At 43.1% G+C, this 17899-nt stretch overlaps 1 protein-coding gene across 3 annotated transcripts in view; it reads left to right on the plus strand.

Annotated features, from left to right (window-relative positions):
- The window catches only part of LOC310842857 (cystathionine beta-synthase-like), a 30073-nt gene extending 20973 nt beyond the window's left edge, over window positions 1-9100 (plus strand). For all 3 annotated transcript variants that reach the window (XM_083735049.1, XM_083735050.1, XM_083735048.1), the window contains exons 8-16: window positions 193-284; window positions 686-817; window positions 2009-2093; window positions 3410-3515; window positions 4874-4948; window positions 5883-6017; window positions 6686-6794; window positions 7535-7619; window positions 8506-9100. In XM_083735049.1, the coding sequence (XP_083591175.1) occupies window positions 193-284; window positions 686-817; window positions 2009-2093; window positions 3410-3515; window positions 4874-4948; window positions 5883-6017; window positions 6686-6794; window positions 7535-7619; window positions 8506-8678 (992 nt within the window). In that variant the 3' untranslated portion in view covers window positions 8679-9100. The remainder of the gene's footprint in view (window positions 1-192; window positions 285-685; window positions 818-2008; window positions 2094-3409; window positions 3516-4873; window positions 4949-5882; window positions 6018-6685; window positions 6795-7534; window positions 7620-8505) is intronic.
- Window positions 9101-17899: the final 8799 nt, after the last annotated feature.

The raw sequence follows: 17899 nt of genomic DNA on the forward strand, positions 1-17899 counted from the left end.
GCTTAATCCTAAATGCTTGTGTTTTATTTTGCCGTGGATACTGTTCTTATTGTCAGTGGACCATTAATTAAGGTTGCATAGGAGCAGAGCTATGCATTTTGGAGCTTGGGGAAAGGTATGCTGTCTGATTGATTGATATTGATTGATTGATTGATTGATTGATTGATTGATTGATTGATTCTCCCACTGCAGGCAAAGTTGATATGTTTGTGGCTGGAGCTGGAACAGGAGGCAGCATCTCTGGAATTGCCAGAAAGTTGAAAGAGAAATGTCCTGAATGCAAAGTAAGTGAAAAGGCTTGTTTGGCTTCGCTCAGACATCCAGCCCCATGGGAACATCATTCATGCCACCAGGGCCTGGGGAGGCGGTCCAACACAAGCCAACTTTTTGCTTCAGCAAGGAGATTGTACGGACATCCATTTGATTCCCCAAGTGTGCCAGACTCTTTCTGCTCCTGAAGAAGTTGTGAATACCAGATGCACACAGCTAAATTCTTATGCGCAGTCACCATGCTCTCACACCGTAGCATTTACATGTGCCCCTGAAACCTAAGCCTCATCCTGACCAGGCAAGTGCAGTTTCCCATTTGCTTGACGGTTCCAAGGGCGGGATACTCATTTTTGTGTGAAGTTGTTGGTTGCTCCTTTAAATATTTTTTAATTAATTTGTTAATTTTCCTTCACAGATTGTTGGAGTGGATCCTGATGGTTCCATTGTGGCCCTGCCCAGCTCACTGAACACAATATCAGCAGAGGATACCACAATGGAGGTGGAAGGGATTGGACATGACTTTATCCCAACTGTCCTTGACAGATCTGTAAGTGGCAGCGTGACGAAGATCAGGAGATAGAGAGATGTCACTTGACTCTGAATGAAAACTTTCAGAATCACATGAAGTGCATTAAAAGTTGCTAAGGGTGGTTGATTCATTGACTATGTACATGGCAGCTGCTTAAGACAAGGCCATTTCCCACAGCTGCATTTCAAGTCACATTTGCACATTGCTGTTCACTCTAGCCCTGCAGATGTTTTGAGACTACAATTCCCATCATCCTGGACCCCTGGTCCTGTTAGCTAGGGATGATGGGAATTGTAGTTCCAAAACATCTGGAGGGCCGGAGTTTGCCTATGCCTGCACTAGAGTCTTCCCCATGCCGGCACCCTCTATTCATGAAGTTGTCATCCACTCATGGGCTGTCATCTGTATATGAGCAACAGCTGTCTAAAATGTACACATTTCAGCTTAACTGTGAAGTGAATGTAGCTTACATTTTCAAATTAAAAGGAAGTTGATTCGAGAAAAAGCACATCAAAGTGCAGTATTTCTCAAGAAATTGCAGGATAGATACGGATTCTGGCTAATTTCATGTGCAAATGGCTTCCAATACTAGCAGTGGAAGCCCACTGGAACCAGAGTTGAATGGTAGCAATGTCCACGGCCCTAGTACTCATTATCATCCAGCAAAAGCCATAGGAGAGACTCTGCTGCAGCATCTCATATAACCTTTAATCATAAATTGAAGGGAAATGGCCTGAAATTGATTAAAACAGCAGTGTACTAACACTGCAACCAGACGGTGATGATAGGCAACATTGCGGTGCTTTTTAAAAGCTGTCTGATCCTGTCCACGTTTACTCAGAAGTAAATTTCACTGGCTTTGATGGGACTTAATCTCAAGTATGTGCATTGGATTGCAGCCTAGCTGAAAATGCTTTGAGCTGAAAATGCTTTGAGGCATACTTCTGAAAATATTTTTGTCCCGCTGATAACAAACATTTTCCAGGGCTGCAAGTGAGACTGTATTTGTATATCCTACCTTATCTTTGAAAAGTTTAGGAAAGTTAAAAACAGGTATAGCTAAGCTTACTGAAAGGGAAAAAAATGATCCTCTTTGAAACTGCCCTCAACTCTGAAGAATCTGTTGGATCTCTGCCATTACGTGTAGCAGAAGTGCAGGACCCAAAGGCCCCTGAAATCTTAAAACTCCATATTTTGTTTCTTTTCTAGGTGATAGATCAATGGTGCAAGAGCAATGACAAGGAATCATTTCTTATGGCACGAAGACTGATTAGAGAGGAGGGCTTGCTCTGTGGTAAGCATTGCTGAAGATCCATTGTTTAAATCATACCCTTCGCAAATGGCAAATGACTTCTTGGAAAGCATTGTTCAGAGTCTGAGCATAAAGGTTACCCAAGGAACCAATTAATAGTCTGATTTAAGGGCCCTTTCACACAATCCTTATTTTCATGCCGTAAGTATACAGTTGCTAATCATTTACTTGTGTAGAATCCACGTCTTTCCTTGAAGTAGTGTTGTGCAGATATTGTATTTTGAGCACTCAGAACTCTGTGTGCAAAAGCAACATAACCACCCTCTGTCTGTCTCTCCAACACACATGTCCAGTGCTTTTTTTCTTAAAAAAATGTTTAGGGGTACTCTCATTTTTACTCAAGAAAATCACCATTTTATAGTTCAAATCAGGAAAAATAAATACAGTAAATGGACAAAAATACAAAGATTCACAAAATATTTAGGGGTATGCATACCCCTGCGTCCCCGTCCCCCCCCAGAAAAAGCACTGCGCATATCTGTTGCTATGCCTTCTGAGCACAGCATGGAATCTGGTTGCATGGAAGGTCAAAGGTCTCTGTTGAATAGTACATGGGGCATCTTTACTACTGAGTTGCCACGCACCTCCCCCACACCATGCAATTTTTGTGGTAGTTTAAAATGCTCTGCTTTATTTTCTGTTATTTTTGTTGTTGCCATTTTAAAAGCTAAGCTAGATTAGGGGTGAGCAGAAGGCAGATCAGGATCTGCTGCAATGCCTTCAGACGTGCATTTGTTGAACAATCGGAACAACAATGATCGGGCTCTCTCAACACACACCCTTGCCCAGTATTTTGCAATCTATGGGCCACGGTGCCGCTGGACGAAGGTGTACTTTTTGGGCACGGAATGGGGTGAAGTGGATTTTGTGTGACACTATTGAACTCATCTCTGGTGCCGAAAACAGAAGGGGACCCAGTTCCTTAATTCTTGGTGTATGATCTCCACCTCTGCCTCCCCCACCTATCCCCCCCCCCAACTCCAGTTGGTGAATCTTGGGGTTCAAATAAAAAAAACAACAACAGAGTAGATTCTGCAAGTTTGGTATCTGCTCACCTCTCATTTATACCTCTGTAGAAGTAGCTATACACAACTTAGAACTCTACTGTCTAAGAAAGACATTTATCCTTGATTTTTTTTTAAAAAAATGCAACAACAACACTGAACACTAGCAAGGCTGCGTTCTTGCATCAATGCCCCACCGTTGGCTCAGGAGGGCACCAAGTGGGAGATGGCTGTATCTAAATCATTGTTTAATTGTTGCTCATTGAGTAGTAATCTCTTTTTTTCCTGTGGCAGGGGGCAGCGCAGGCAGTGCCATGTCTGTGGCTGTGAAAGCTGCAAAGCATCTGAAAGAGGGCCAGCGCTGTGTTGTCCTCCTGCCTGACTCTGTAAGGAACTACATGTAAGAGACAATGCCTTCTTTCATTTCTGCTCTCCTGTCTACAGAAGCCCATGGGTTGAAAACACTCAGACGTATGTGAGAGGAAGGATCTGTGAGGAAAGCAAAAGAATGTGAGCTTGTTGCTCTCGTACCACATTAACAGCAGTGCGGAAACTGTCAACAAAGAAGCAGGAAGCGAGTTTTATGAGGGACTAATTCTGTTGATACCAGATACTTGTAAATCGCTAGACATAAAATTACTTTCAGTTCAGTGATGTGGAGGGGAATGAAAAAAGACAACTCCTGTTATTGTTACATTATCGCATGGATAGTGTTATGAAAGTTTTATAGCTCTCAGCGGAAGAAACAGAAGTCTTGCAAGTCATATCACCTGTTACGGATTTTAGTATATGGTTCACACCCAGCCCAAGTTTTTCTAGAATGACTCTTGGGACCTTTGCACACTTATCATTTCTAGTGGTCTAGTTGTGTATGTGTGCGGATTGTTTTTGGCATGCTGCCACATGACGCTGGCATCATTCAACTTGTATTCCAGCATAATGAACTCCAAAAACCCGCTTTTCCTTCTACCACAAAAACCATGACATTTGTGAAAGATTCAGAATAGATACTCAGTATTTTCATTGGTGTGTTGTTTGTACAAGCATAGTCCCTGTTTCTGTGTGGAGGGATTGTGAGTTGGTGGGTATGGTTTGGGGGACATCTATTTTGTACCACATTCCTCTGACCTGTGGAAGATATCAGTTTGAAAACTCAGTTCAGAGGAAAGATATAGGCAGCTAGAGGCTATGGTACTGAGTCAAAGTACTGCCAATGACAGCATGCATTATAAGATGCAGACAAAACTTCATCACAATATCCAGGTCTGCCATAGCTCTGGCAGGCATGCAGTTCCTCTTTTAATATCCTATAATCCGACAAGATTAGAATTCTGGAATGCTAGGCACTTTGTACACACAGAAAAAGCTGCAAAAGGAATACCCTCATGCGGAGGCTCATAACTCTGACGTTTATTGGCTGGAGGACCATAAGGGGTGTGACTAAGGCCACAGAACATTTCTCCATTGGGGCACAACCTGCCATTCATGTGGGAAGGAAAACCCACACTCACTCTATAATAACAGCGACAGGTGACCAAAGCTGCAGGCAAATGCCTACAAATTCACTCTTAAAAATGGCAGATCAAACAGCAACTATGTCACTATTAATGGCAAGTGCGGAAAGTCCCTTAATGTTCAACTCAGGGCTACTTAAAGACATTCTATGAGTACCTGAAGGTTAGGCTAGTCCTGTAATGGAAGCTTGGATGAAACATCAAAGTCTGACACAAGGTCTCGGTCTTTCTTAATTATCTCTAGGTCTAAATTTTTGAATGACAAATGGATGGTCAAGAATGGATTTCTAAAAGAAGATGTGGAAGAGCATCATCCTTGGTATGGCTCAGAGTCACTACACTTGTTAATTTTGCCTGACATAAAGTAAAAGTAATCTGAATGGCGGGGCAGGAGAAAGCAAAGACTGTTTGTTTGTACCAGTGATAAAAAGATGCCTTAATGCTTTCACTTTTTGTTGATGAAATCCAGATGCGCTCAGGAGGAGTGCATCTAAACTGATCTTCTGGTTGAAGCAGGTGTGTGTGAGTGGTGGGATCACAGACTGCAACTAATCCTTTTTGATCCATCATGATTTGCATGACACGCTCTGTCTAATTCTCTTCTGTGCTTTGCCATGCAGCATGCACAAGGACAGGTGTATTATGAAACATAAGGATAGTCGGGCTGGCAAATATTTTTGTCCCAGTGTTACATCCTTGTAGATGGGACCATGTTGGAAAACGTCGGGCCTGGCTCCAGATTCTGGAGGCGCTGGACACAGTATTCCTCTCCAGTGCCCTAGTGCCTGCCATGTGAGCCCCCACAGGCATTGTGGTACCTGCCAGCCTCTCCCTTGTGTTCATTTGTGGGCGTACGTGGCGGTGGCACTGTAATAAGCCGGGAGCAGAGCTGCTGCCCAAGTAAGTGAGTCCATTTCTGAGCATCAAGGGTGATGCAGTAATGGGCTAGGAGCCAAGAGATTGTACTAAGTGAGTTAGTGTGTATGTAAGCAGAAGGAGGGAGACTGGGGTGGTGGATAAAAGCTAGGCATCAGTCCCAGTGAGCCCTGCCAGTGGGACCTGGCAAATGCCCCACTATGCCAGGTACTGGGCCTGGAAAATATAGGAATCAGTCCTAGATAGTTTGCTGAGCTGCAAAGCATTTCCTTAAGTCCTTTCAAAATTTTTGTGTGTGTGTGTATAATACACTGAGCAGACTGCTGCGGTTTAACACCACTTGCTGTCCTTCCTGTCCCCCCCCCCCCTTGTGATAGGTGGTGGACTATCAAGGTGCAGAAGCTAAGCCTCTTAGCCCCTCTGACTCTCCTCCCAGATGTGAACTGTCAAAAGGCCATTGAAATCCTTCGTGAGAAGGCATATGACCAGGCACCAGTTGTTGCAGAATCAGGGTAAGTCTCTTATTCGCTGAAGCCTCATTCTAACAGTCTTCAGGAGAATTCCACAATTCTCACTGTATAAAGCACTAATGAGAAACAGCCTATCACTGACATACTTACTGAAATCTTTAAAGAAATACTTGGCGTAATATGGGCCTTAGCTAATCTATTGCAAGGACAGTGCCTACGCATGAAGGATTCCTGTAGGCTTAGCAGCAGGCATTGCTGCTTTGTACTTTGGCAAGGAGACAAAGCATCAAACTCCTCCTCTGTCTGCGCCACCCTCCCCACACAGCTGGCATAGGGAATCCCCAATCAAGAGCTATGTCACATCCGCTTTGGTTCTTATAGTCAAAGGACCTAGAACTCTCATTGGTGGTGTGCTATTGAAAAGCTTCCTTTGAGAGTTTGTGACTTTTGGAGCATTTTCAAAGAGCCCAGTTACGTTAAGTATTGGCCTGCCACCAGTGAGGCTGAATAGAAGGGGCATTGGTACTGGTCTAATTCTAAAAGTGGCAGCCTTGCATGCCACTGAGTGAACTCCCCACCCCACCTATCTTGTTCTGTGTCTTCTCTGTATATGCATGAACTGCTGGAGCTCTCATCTCTGTGTTGTGAAAATTCAACTGCATTCATTTTGCTTTTTTTAAAAAACCAAACAACTGTGTGTTTTCTTGAAGACTCATCTTGGGAATGGTAACTCTGAGCAACATCCTCTCCTCCGTCCTGGCAGGAACTGCCCAGTTCTCAGACCCAGTGATGAAGGTCATGTATCAGCAGTTTTCCAAGGTAATGTATGCCCAGTACCTGTTTTGGAGTTGCTGCCTAGGGCAAAGGATGAGGATCAGAGATACATGAAATAAGAGCGAATGCTGAGGTAGAAAGGACCCCAAGGATCATCTAGAGCAACCCCCTGCAATACAGGAATCTTTTGCCCAACATGGTGCTTGAACCCATGACCCTGAGATTAAGAGTCCCATGCTCTACCAACTAAGCTAAGGAGGCTGATTTCAAAACACTGGAGATGCCAGGGAGTGAACCCGGGATAGGTAGGTTCAAGTAGGTTGTCGTCTTGAGATCTTGCCTCATTTAAGATGGTTCTGTTGCTACAGCACTATAGGACAGGAATAGGGATCTGGTGACCTTTTGGATGTTTCTAGACTACAGCTATCATCCCTGACCATTGGCTATGCTGGCTGGGGCTGGTGGGAGTTGGAGTCCATCCACATCTGGAGAACCACGGGCTCCCCAGCCTTCCATAGAGGAAGTAACATAGAAGCAGGATCCTTCATGCCAAGACACTGCTGGAACATCTTTTCTTCCCCAAGAAAACTGAGGTGGGGTGGAGGTCATCTAAGCACAACCTCAGAGGGAACAAGGTGTACTTGACATGGAATGTCCATCTCATACCTTACATCTTCCATGTGGTTCCAGCAGTATGTCACTACTTTATGTGGGACTTTATGTAAACTGGGCCCTAGATGTCTAGTAACAATTTGATTCACTTTATGTTTGGGACTTTATTACAGATTAGCCTGGATGATACCCTTGGAAAGCTTTCACACATCCTGGAAAATGATCATTTTGCTATTGTTGTGCATGAGCTGGAACAATGTAAGTAGCTTTTCTAGTAAAAATAATAAAATGGCATATTACTTATTGTGTGTATACACACACACACACACACACACACACACACACACACACCTAGAGATGACCTAATATGCCCTTCGGGCATAGATATACATGAAAGGCATCACATGTATGTATTAGTATATTAGTTTACTATTTGTTAATTTATTGCATTTATAGCCCAGCTTTTTTCCAAGGAGCTCAAGGTAGCATTGTAGACATCTGCAAAGGAAAGCCTATACGTCTGGCTTTCCTTTACAGACATCCATGCCTAATATGTGGACACTGGATGGGATGACACCTGGGGCGGACTGCACCTACCGCACCCCCCTTTCTCTGCCAGTGCATGTGGCACCTCTGGGGGGGAAAGCCCTGAACATAGCCACTGTGGCTAGTAGCCTTTTCTTCTGAGAATTTGTCTAAGCCTCTTTTAAAGGCATCCTAGCTGGTGGCCATCAATCCTTCCATACTTTAACTGTGACCTGTGTGAATAAGTACTTCCTTTTGCATGTCCTGAATCTTCCAGCATTCAGCTTCATTTCATGGCATGGTGAAGGAGGGAGGAAAACTTCTATCTGTCCATCTTCTCTATGTGCATAATTGGACAGTGGTATGAAGGAAAAAGTTCCCAGATGCCACAAATAAAGATAACATTTCCTTGTGGGCAGGGCTTTTCTTTAGGGGGAACTCTCAGTTCTGGCACCTCTCAGGTGGGCGCCATTGCCATTCTAAGAGAACGAGGGAGGTGTTCATGGTGAGATACAGTGCCTCTTTTTCTAGAAAAATAGCACTGCTTGTGGGTTTCCTTGGATGCTATACTGGAAGCATCAACAGTATGTAATCTTCCTTCATTTATGTCTTCTTCCAGACAATGCAGATGGCAGCTCCTTCATGAAACAGATGGTATTTGGTGTGGTCACAGCTGTTGATCTTCTCAGCTTTGTCACCCCCAAAAACAAGACCCAGGAACGAAGAGATGTGACACTGGAATCAAATTCTTCTGAAAGAATTTTCCCCATGGCAGAATCTGTGGAGAAATAGTAGAAGACCTTTAAGTATAAGGGTCTGATTTTGTTTTCAAGTATGGCTTTCTATTTTAGAATTAGCATTTTATTTAGTATAGTATTATACTAGTATCTAGTATTTCTATTTTAATTTGCCTAGCTGTTCTTGGTCTGCTATGTTCATAGCTATGCTCATCCTAAATGCCACCAAGAGAAATAATTTGGGATCAGGATGATTGGACAAGATTACATACAGTTAAAATAAGTAGCTATTCTGTGATAGCATGTTAAAAAAAATTAAGATTCTTGGGAGGAAGCAGTAGACTAAATGGATTCTCCTGTAAGGTTGCCTTGTTGCCTTGATTTTTATCAGACATTTTGTTGTTTGCATTAACATTGACTGGTAAGTGCATTTCAAAATCTGCTGGCAGAGCAATAAAGAAATACTACAGATGCAAAGGCTGCCTGACTTGATTGTAGAACTGACAATAATACTCTTTGCTTGTACAAGGGAAGTGTGAACTGGGACTGTACAGATGGATGAATGTTCATAAACCCCCTTTCCCCCAGAGAAAGCCTTCCTGCTGTTATGGTTGACTGCTGGAAGTGTATACTGCTACAACTCACTGCTGCATCAACCTCTTAGAACATTCTTGGCCACGAAAGGTTCCTGGGCATAGGAGACCATGTGCATGCCAATGGTTCCTACTTCTAAGAATCTGACAGTCATAGAACTGCCATAGCGGGGGGGGGGGGGCTTAAGGAGATCTGATTCTGCTACAGATAAACACAGCTACATGTTGATGACTTCTGTAGCCTACCTCTGAATATCAGTTTGGGGAAATACACACAGTCACGATAGGTGAGTCCCAAGGGCCAGATACAGATACTTGGATGACCACATTTGCTCCCCTGGTCTGAGGTTCCTCATTCCTGCCTTAAAAGAACTACCTATGAAGCACAATAGCGACTAGATTACTTCAATCTAGACCCCAAAATTAGTTGCAATTAAGTCCCATTGAGAGTAATTTCTATCTGCCTTCACATCAAATGGAAATCTGAAAGCTTTATAATTACATTTAATTGACCTTTTTTGCAACCCAAGGTGTTATATTTGGTTCATAATGGTAACTCCCCCGCCCCCCATATAGCAGAAAACGGAACAGATGATTTTAATTCTGCAGAAGTTCATAAAGCAGAGCAGTAAACAGTAGACTTGCACTCTTAAGTGCATAAGCATCAGAACTACTTAGCTATATAATGTCAGTCTCCAATGTAGCTTTCTGTCTTTGAGTAGACTGGAGAAACGGGGGCCGTGATCTACTTCCCGTTGCTCAGTCCACCTTTTTGTGAAGTTGAGGAACTTCCTTTAGCAGAAAGAAGGCTGAATTCAACAGCTATACTGGCCATTGATTGTGCACCTTTTCACCTGCCATTTGTCTGTACCTTTTTCCTTTTTTGGTATGTAGTTTCTCCTAACCAAGCACTTACCTTGTGAACAAAGATGGAGGTTTAAGGTGCTCTGAACAAGCTGCTGTGCATGTGTCAGCCAGCATTAGATCCCACTGCAAGGAGAAAAGGTTCACCCACGAAGAACTCAAACCACATGTGAGGTTTATAACTGGATTCCACTGTAGATTGGTTGGGGATGGGGAATGACTGGTCCATACAAGTAAAGAGGCCAGTTGTCAACACTATATGCACATACCTATACAATGCTGACTCGGGAACCTACCACAGAGTAGATATGGGTACACTCTCCCCTCCATCTCTCAGTATGGGCAGAAATGCTTATCTGCATCTTGTATGCCACCGCATGGGTTTTACTCCATGTGAAAGTAGTTGTATAAAACATCCATTTGCACGCATACATCTCTGGACTGAGCCCACCAATGGACTGTTCCAGTGTAAACATTTCCCATGCATGAAAATTCAGATATTTTAAAATGAGGGTCACTGAATGCTGCTCATGTGGATGCTGTTTACAGCAAAATGGCACTACATATTTTTGCCTGGCTAGACAATCAAGACTTCTCAGAAGTTGGCATGCTTATGAATGTGATTCACAGACGTGGCAGAAATTTATGCAATCATTTTAATGGGAGCTTTAACTACGTCTCTAAGTACGCACATGAAAATCGGTGGGATCGCTGACAGAGTGCTCCTTACAATGGTAGCGACACCACAATAGCCAGGTTAATTAGAAAGGCCTTTTGTATTGCTGGCTGTACACAAACTAAATATAATTACACGTGTTCATTCATTGTGCAATATGTGAACATATATTCCCTTTTGTGTTTTTAAAAATCCTGGCTCTTATTTTCACCAGATATCCTGTTAATTTTTTATTCCAATGTATTAACAGTTCAATACTCACCAACACATTCCTCTCACAGAGCTACAGGTCCCAGAGCTTTCTGGGAAGAGAGATTGACTGTTAAACCACTTTGAGAATTGCAGCTCTATGAGGGTAATAGTGGTCTTTGAAGAACTCTCAGCACGCTTAACAAACTTCTATTCCCAAGATTCTTTGGGGAAAGCCATGACTGTTTAAAGTGGGACTGTACAGCTTAAATGTATCGTGTAGACTTGTCTAGGCTCAAAGAGTTTCTTCATAGGCTAAACCAGACAGTATAAGAGGAATCACATAAGGAAAATGGGATGAAAGTATAGATGGTGGGTTTGTCATGTACAGGGGTCAGCAAACTTTTTCAGCAGGGGGCCAGTCCACTGTCCCCCAGACCTTGTGGGAGGCCGGACTATACTTTTTTTTTGGGGGGGGGAGAACCAATTCCTATGCCCCACAAATAACCCTGAGATGTATTTTAAATAAAAGGACACATTCTACTCATGTAAAAACACATTGATTTCCAGACCGTCCGCAGGCCGGATTTAGAAGGCGATTGGGCCGGATCCAGCCCCTGGACCTTAGTTTGCCTACCCATGGTCATGTAGTTTGGCTGGATCAGAATCACCATGATTATTATCAGAATTACTGCACGCTTCCTCAATGTCTGCTATTTGCAATGGGATCAATTGGAGCTTCCCTCCATTTTGAATAGAAGGCATTGGGGAGTGATTACAACTGGGAGCATGGTGGGGCCAAAAGTTTAGAGGCTCCTTTCTTCATGCCACCGTCCAGGACAGCCTCACCTGCTCCACTGTGCAGAGCCAACTACCCGACAAACGCCACGTCTTGCTTGACCCAAGGTCATGAGACAAGCTCATTTCTCATCCAGGCAATCTTTTGTGATTCAACCCAATCACAGGAAAGGGGCAAATGTTAACTAGATAAGGGAAGGGCATGGTGTGAGGTTTGCAGTTAAAACAGGAACATGCTTAGCAGGTAGAAGCAGATTTTAAGCAGGTTAGCCTACATTTTTCCTGTGAGGTAAAAAATGAAAAAGTCATTGCTGCCTTGTTGTCTGGCAATTATTGCCCATTCTAAACAGTGGACTGACGTGTAATTCCACGTGTACAAAATGTTAAAATGTTGCTGTGGAATGGCAGGCTATTCTGAAGAAGATAAATGCCAGTGCATTTGTAATGTGCCAACCTGCATCTTGCCTCATCCCTTGCTGCTCAGTAAGCAACAGTGACCCAGCTGCCAGGAACCAACCAAAGCAGCTCCATGCCACCCATTGAGCCACTTCCACCCCCTCCCCCGATAAAATGAGGGTAGCAAAACCTACTTCTTAATCAAGGCGATTATATAGATTATATGGGTAAAAAAATGGAGACAAGATAAAGCAAATTTTGACATGCTTGGCAAGGGTTTAAGGAACTATGGAATAGTAAACAAGGGACAATTAACTACAGTCCTGTATAGTTACAGGATGTACTTACATTAAATTTAAGACGCTTTCTTATATAGATAGAGAGGATCCCAGCTGTTAGAATGCAAATTGTAAATTATTTCTGCTTTGACAATAAATAATACTATAATAAAAGACCCACTGGTAATAAATTAGAAAGGGCTCTTAGCTCCTCCCAGCTGTTCAGGTTTATGGGTTTTCCCTCTGTTGTGACATTATAAATAGCATACCTTCCAGCTGAACAGCTACTGAGGAAATATCACTACCTGGAGACCAAACCACTTGCAACACCCACACCTGAAGCCTATCCAGGTAAACTAAAGCTATTTCCCCTTTTCATAGATCAGCTAAGCATTTGACCCAATGCATGGAATAAAGTTAGAAATAATATTATTATTATTATCATGGAATAAAGTTAGAAATGCTTACTGCATCTGAAGGACAGTTTGCTGTTTTTAAGAAATAGAAAGAGCTGCACAAGGTCCTTCCTTCCTTCTGCAGTACAGTGGTACCTCGGGTTAAGTACTTAATATGTTCCGAAGGTCTGTTCTTAACCTGAAACTGTTCTCAACCTGAAGCATCACTTTAGCTAATGGGGCCTCCTGCTGCTGCGCCGCCGGAGCACGATTTCTGTTCTCATCCTGAAGCAAAGTTCTTAACCCAAGGTACTATTTCTGGGTTAGTGGAGTCTGTAACCTGAAGCGTATGTAACCTGAAGCGTATGTAACCTGAGGTACCACTGTAATAGGTTTTTAACAGAATGTTACCAATTTTTAGCACTCCTCAAATTTTATGAAGCTAAGGTTTGGAAATTTAATACATTTTAAAACTGCAGTAATATATATATATATATATATATATATATATATATATATACACATATACACATACACACACACACACACACACACACACACACACACATATATATACACACACACACACACATACACACAACAGAAGGAACGGGGCCCAAAGGGGTTGTAAGTGGCACTTCCTTGTGCAAGTGGTCCGAGTATCATCGGAGACTGGAGAAGGCAACTATCAGGAGCAGTATGTTGCTTTGAAGGCAATCCATTGGGAAGTGTACCCTGAGCTCCAGTGTGGCTGATTCAGTGAGCCAATCCGCAATGTGCTATGTAATCAGTGTTTGTGCCCCTGGTGTGAGAAAATGCTATGCAAATTGGTGTTCTACTGAGAGAGGGCATTAGCTCAGTATTTAAAAAGGCAAAGTTGGGCGAGATAATAGAAAGCAATGAATGAGCAAAAATTGCTCTGCTGCTAAAAGGACCTCTTTGCATTTGATCCAGAGTAATGAAGCCTAAGCACTTCCTCTGCCTGCTGCTGAGCTGCTGCTTCCTACAAAATGGTGGCTGCATGCATCACAGGCCAGACTGTACTGCTGTTCTCTGCCTAGCTTGTCCTGACAATCACGAAGCTGTGACCCGTAAGGACCAGTGCTGTCCACGCTGCATCCCTCGGTGCAAGTGCCCTGCGTTTCTGGAGGAAGCTTGTATCCAGGAAGGCTACAAAGATGGCTTCCTTCTCCTGGGACAGTCTGTCATTACTGACTTTGGGACCCGAAAGTGCACCTGTGGAGAAGATCATAACATTGTCTGCGCTTCCACTTGCCCTAAGATTTCTCCAGCTTGCAAGTATATAGGAAGACCCCAGGATGGCTGTGGAATGTGCGCTTGTCCCACTGATGATGAAAACTTTGTACCTGCTGGTGAAGTCATTGAAAGAGAATGTAAAATTTGTAAGTGTCCCCCAAATGGGGGGCAGCTTCAGTGTACCTTAACCCCTAAATGCTCGCTAGGGTAAAAAGTGCCCTGTATCATGGGAGCTGGGTGGTGGTAGTTCCATAGCATCCTGGTCTTTTAGGGAATACAGTAGTAGAATTTTAGCTTTGAGAGGGACCTTGAGGGTCATCTAGTTCAGAGCCAGAATCTTAAAGCTACATCAGCTCTCATGGATGCCACTGAACTTTTCCTAAGAATTAAACAGTTACATAATCTATGGTATTATTTTAATAAAAATAATAATAAAGATTGGAGTTGAAATATGTTTGGATCCTTACTTAAATCATTATTTGGTTGAGGCAAATATGGGAAATGCTTGGAATTTTGAAAAATAACTGTGATAATAATGGTTAATAACATATTATATGCATAAATGAGGAAACTTTGGCATACCCAAATGGGATGCAATGGCTAAGTGGCGCCATTAATTGGCTTTCTGTAAAAGCAAACATGGCAAGGTTTTATGGTTTGGGATATTTTGGTGTGTTTTTTGCAATTGTTGTTATGCCCCAACCCAGTGAGGGGAGTCATAACTAGTATGTATTCTCACTCTTCACATTATCTACAAAAGTACAGTGTATAAATTGCTTGGGTATAATGAATAAAGGGAAGTTCTTCTCCCTCTGTCAAAAATACTAGAACTTGGCAGCAAATGAAATTTCATTGTCTGGGGATTCTGAAGCAGCAAAAACATGTCTCCGCACAACACAGAATTCATTTATGCAATTCATTCGTAAACGTTGTAGTGATTATCATTAGCTTAAAGGGCATTAGAAGCGGATTAAACAAATTTGTGGAAGACTTCTCTATCAACAACTGTTTTGAATAATGCTAAATGGGGTCCTTACGTTAGGGATGGGGCACCTGTGGCCCCCCAGATGCTACAGAAGTCCATCTCCTAGTGGCCAGGACACTCAAGAGTTGGTTGCATTTCATATATGCTAAAGTGAACAGCGAAGCAATCAGCATTACAGTGGCACCTAGAGACAGTAAGCAAGTATGAAATCACTGACAAAGGGGGACAGCACATCACCACCCATGCATTCCATACACTGAGAAAACGCCAGGAAGAGAACCCCCAAATGCTTGGGGGCAAGATATCCATGAACAGAACTGCAAAAAAGCAGCTGCACATATTGAATGCATGCACTCATCTTAAAGCTGCTGCTTTAACAAAATGAACAAAATGGGTTCATAGCAACAAGAAAGACTACAATTCCCCCCCCCCCCTTTTGGTTTCCAATATGGGCTGCTCTTGGCTAACTGGATTGTTTTTATTACAATACAAGGGGAACTCTGCCGCCCTGCTCTTATATACTCTTATGCTCTTATATATACTGCACTTATATACTCCTCTCCCTGACAATCCCTCCACAAGAGACTTGCTTGCTGAATCAAGAAATCATCCCAGCGCAGTGGCGTAGCATGGGTTGTCAGCACCCGGGGCAAGGCAAGTAATTTGCGCCCCCTAACCCGTGGATTTGTGCCCCCTAACCCTAACCCCCAGATGTTGCGCCCGGTGCGGCCGGCCCCCCTGCACCCCCCACGCTACGCCACTGTCCCAGCGCCTCCCTTCTGTTCTGAAGTCTGGTCTGCACGTGTTTTCAACCTCACCCCCCCCAAGTCCATGCCTTCTTCTCCCCTTTCCTTTTCCGCAACCTCCACCTTGTTCACAGGCAATCTCCAGGGTCATCTCCCACATCTCCATCCTCCCACACATTGCAACTACTAAGCACCCTTTTCCCGTTCCACCCAATTATGAAGCCACCCCTGCTCCTTCATCTTCACCCCATTCCCATGCCTCCTGCCCCCTTTTAGCAACCCTCCTTTGCACTCTCCCATTTTCTCCTTCACCCTTTCCCCTCCCTCTCTCCAACTACCCCTTCCACACAGAGCACCCCCCTTTCCATACCAACTTCCTATCCTGCAGCTCCCTTTGCGCAGACACACAATTTTCACCACCACCCTTACCAACTCCTCTTTGCATAGAGACAACCCCCATTTCCATGCCTCTTCCCTCCTATATCACACTTCTGCAAATATATGTTACTGTATGTTTAAGATTAATAGAGCAAGGCTGTTTGTTTGTTCAGCTGCAGAAGGTTAAGTGATGGATGTTGCACCTGTATGGGTGTTTGCTTGATAATAAAATGCCTGTCCTAGATTACTGCATTGAATTTGGAACTTTGGGCTTATCCACACTTCCTCTTGCCCTGGGGAAAACCACTCTTTAGTGCTCAATCAGCACAAACAGCAATTTGGGTTTTCCCTGGGTTGCTATTTGTTCTGATCTATTGCTAAGGAATGGGTTTTCCCTTGGGAAGAAGCAGGGCAAGGGGAAAACTGCTTGGACCTGTGCTTTCCAGGCACAGCAGAAGCAGAAGTGTGGATGAGCCTTTTGTGTAGTAGAGAACACATGGTACCAGAAATGAAATGAAATTTGAGGACTCTTACCTCTCACTATGAGGCAGCTGAGTGGAAGAAGGGAAGGACTGAGTAAAACAGGGATGCAACAGCGCTGAAGGGGGAAGGGGTTTTCAGACAATGGCAAATGTCTGAGGAGAGCAAGCTGAGTGAGATTCTGAGAGGAAAGAAACAGTGGTCTAAAACAAGGTTTGAATACAGCAAGAAGCAAGTTGAGAATGATTTTGCTGTGCTGGCTTTCTGATGTTGGCTTCTGTATCATAACCATCTCAATTATTTCTCCTTGGTAAAAAAAAATTTAAACCAACGAACAGACAAATGCCTCAGTGTTTCTCCCTTCCCAATCTATTCAGATATTTCCTGTTGTTTCCTGTTGCCTCTCAGTGTCAGTCCTTTCATGCTCCCATGCCACAACCACGGCTTTTGTGTAACCTGCCTTCTTTTTTACGCCCCTGCCCTGCCTTCATGAAAATCCAGGATGCTACAGATCCCCCGGTTGGGTCAGCACGGTGATGGACTAGTGCAAATATAGTATTACAATATTAAATAAGCTATCTATGACAAAGAAATAAAATTTTAAAAGCAAGGGCATTTGATTCTCAGTGCTGCATCTGCACGAACGTTCAGTAAGCAGTGACTCTCAAGTATCTTAGTAACAGGCCCCATAAGAGTATTTTGTTTCAATATTTTATCCACATAGCTACTACCATTTCTCTTGGGAGTCAGTATTCTCCAAATATTGTGCCTGAAATCATACACAATCACCAGGTGGTGTCATCAAACTCACTGGGGCTTAACTTCTGAGTAGATATGTGTAAGATTGCCCTATTATGACCCTAACTGGAAATTTTTAAAAAAACTAGCTTGGGATGGGGTAGGACCTTCTAAATGGTCTTTTTAAAGGACTTAAATGTTTGATATCCCTTTCACTTTTATTTCAGAAAAACAAAGAGAAAATATTTTGAACTAATTCATTGCATAGCTTTTCGTTAAGCTTGTCTACAATTAAAAACACAACATTCCCAGATCAGTAAGAATGTTGCATTTTTGCTCCCATAATCTAAATAAAGACTTGTGTAAAGAAACATGCAAAATATTTTCCAACTTAAAGACCTGGGGAAGGATTTCCAAACAAAACTGATGTACAAAAGAAAAACAAAATTGATATCTGCATTATAGAGTATTGAAACAGGAACACAGTAATGTGACAATTGACC

Source organism: Podarcis gaigeae (genome assembly GCF_964106915.1).
Source record: "Podarcis gaigeae genome assembly, chromosome: 4".
Classification (NCBI taxonomy): domain Eukaryota; kingdom Metazoa; phylum Chordata; class Lepidosauria; order Squamata; family Lacertidae; genus Podarcis; species Podarcis gaigeae.